Here is a 504-nt window from a genome sequence, read left to right on the forward strand (position 1 = left end):
CTTCTTGGATCTCCTTCTTCCCCTGGCGGGGCCCCTGAAACGTTTCGCAGCTGCTGCTTCTGCAGAGGAAGAGGCTGCGGCTCTGCAGCAGCTGGGGGCCCCCTTAGGCGTGGGGGCCCCCCCAGCTGCTGCTACTGCGGGGGCCCCCACAGCTGCTGCTGCTGCGGGGGCCCCCCTAGCTGCTGCTGCTGCGGGGGCCCTCGTGGAGGTCTGGCATGCTGCGCTCTCTCTTCAGCTGCATGTGCCGCTGCTTGCTGCTGCTGCTCTGCGGGGGGCTGAGGAGACTCTAATGCTGCTGCCGCTGGCCAGTAAGATCCATTTTGCTGCTGCTGCTGTTGCTGCTGCTGCTGCTGCTGATCACTGCCCGTTCACTGCAGCACTCGCGCGAACGCCGCTGCTGCGGCCTTAGGCCCTTCAATGCTGTGCTGGCTGCCTTCGCTGGTGCTGCTGCTGCGGCTGTTGCTGCTTCTGCTGTTGCTGCTGCTGCTGCTGCTGATGCGTTTC

The 504-nt window shown here is 65.5% G+C and overlaps 1 protein-coding gene across 1 annotated transcript in view; it reads left to right on the top strand.

The window, feature by feature from the left end:
* The window catches only part of ETH_00041715 (uncharacterized protein), a gene marked incomplete at both ends in the record, with an annotated part of 1,633 nt that extends 1,224 nt beyond the window's left edge, over positions 1-409 (top strand). Inside the window, one exon of the mRNA XM_013373925.1 lies at positions 66-409. Coding sequence (XP_013229379.1) covers positions 66-409 — 344 coding nt within the window. The remainder of the gene's footprint in view (positions 1-65) is intronic.
* Between the last annotated feature and the right edge of the window lie 95 nt (positions 410-504).

The sequence above is a fragment of the Eimeria tenella genome, genomic scaffold, assembly GCF_000499545.2.
Source record: "Eimeria tenella Houghton genomic scaffold, Eth_scaff1817, whole genome shotgun sequence".
NCBI classification, from domain to species: domain Eukaryota; phylum Apicomplexa; class Conoidasida; order Eucoccidiorida; family Eimeriidae; genus Eimeria; species Eimeria tenella.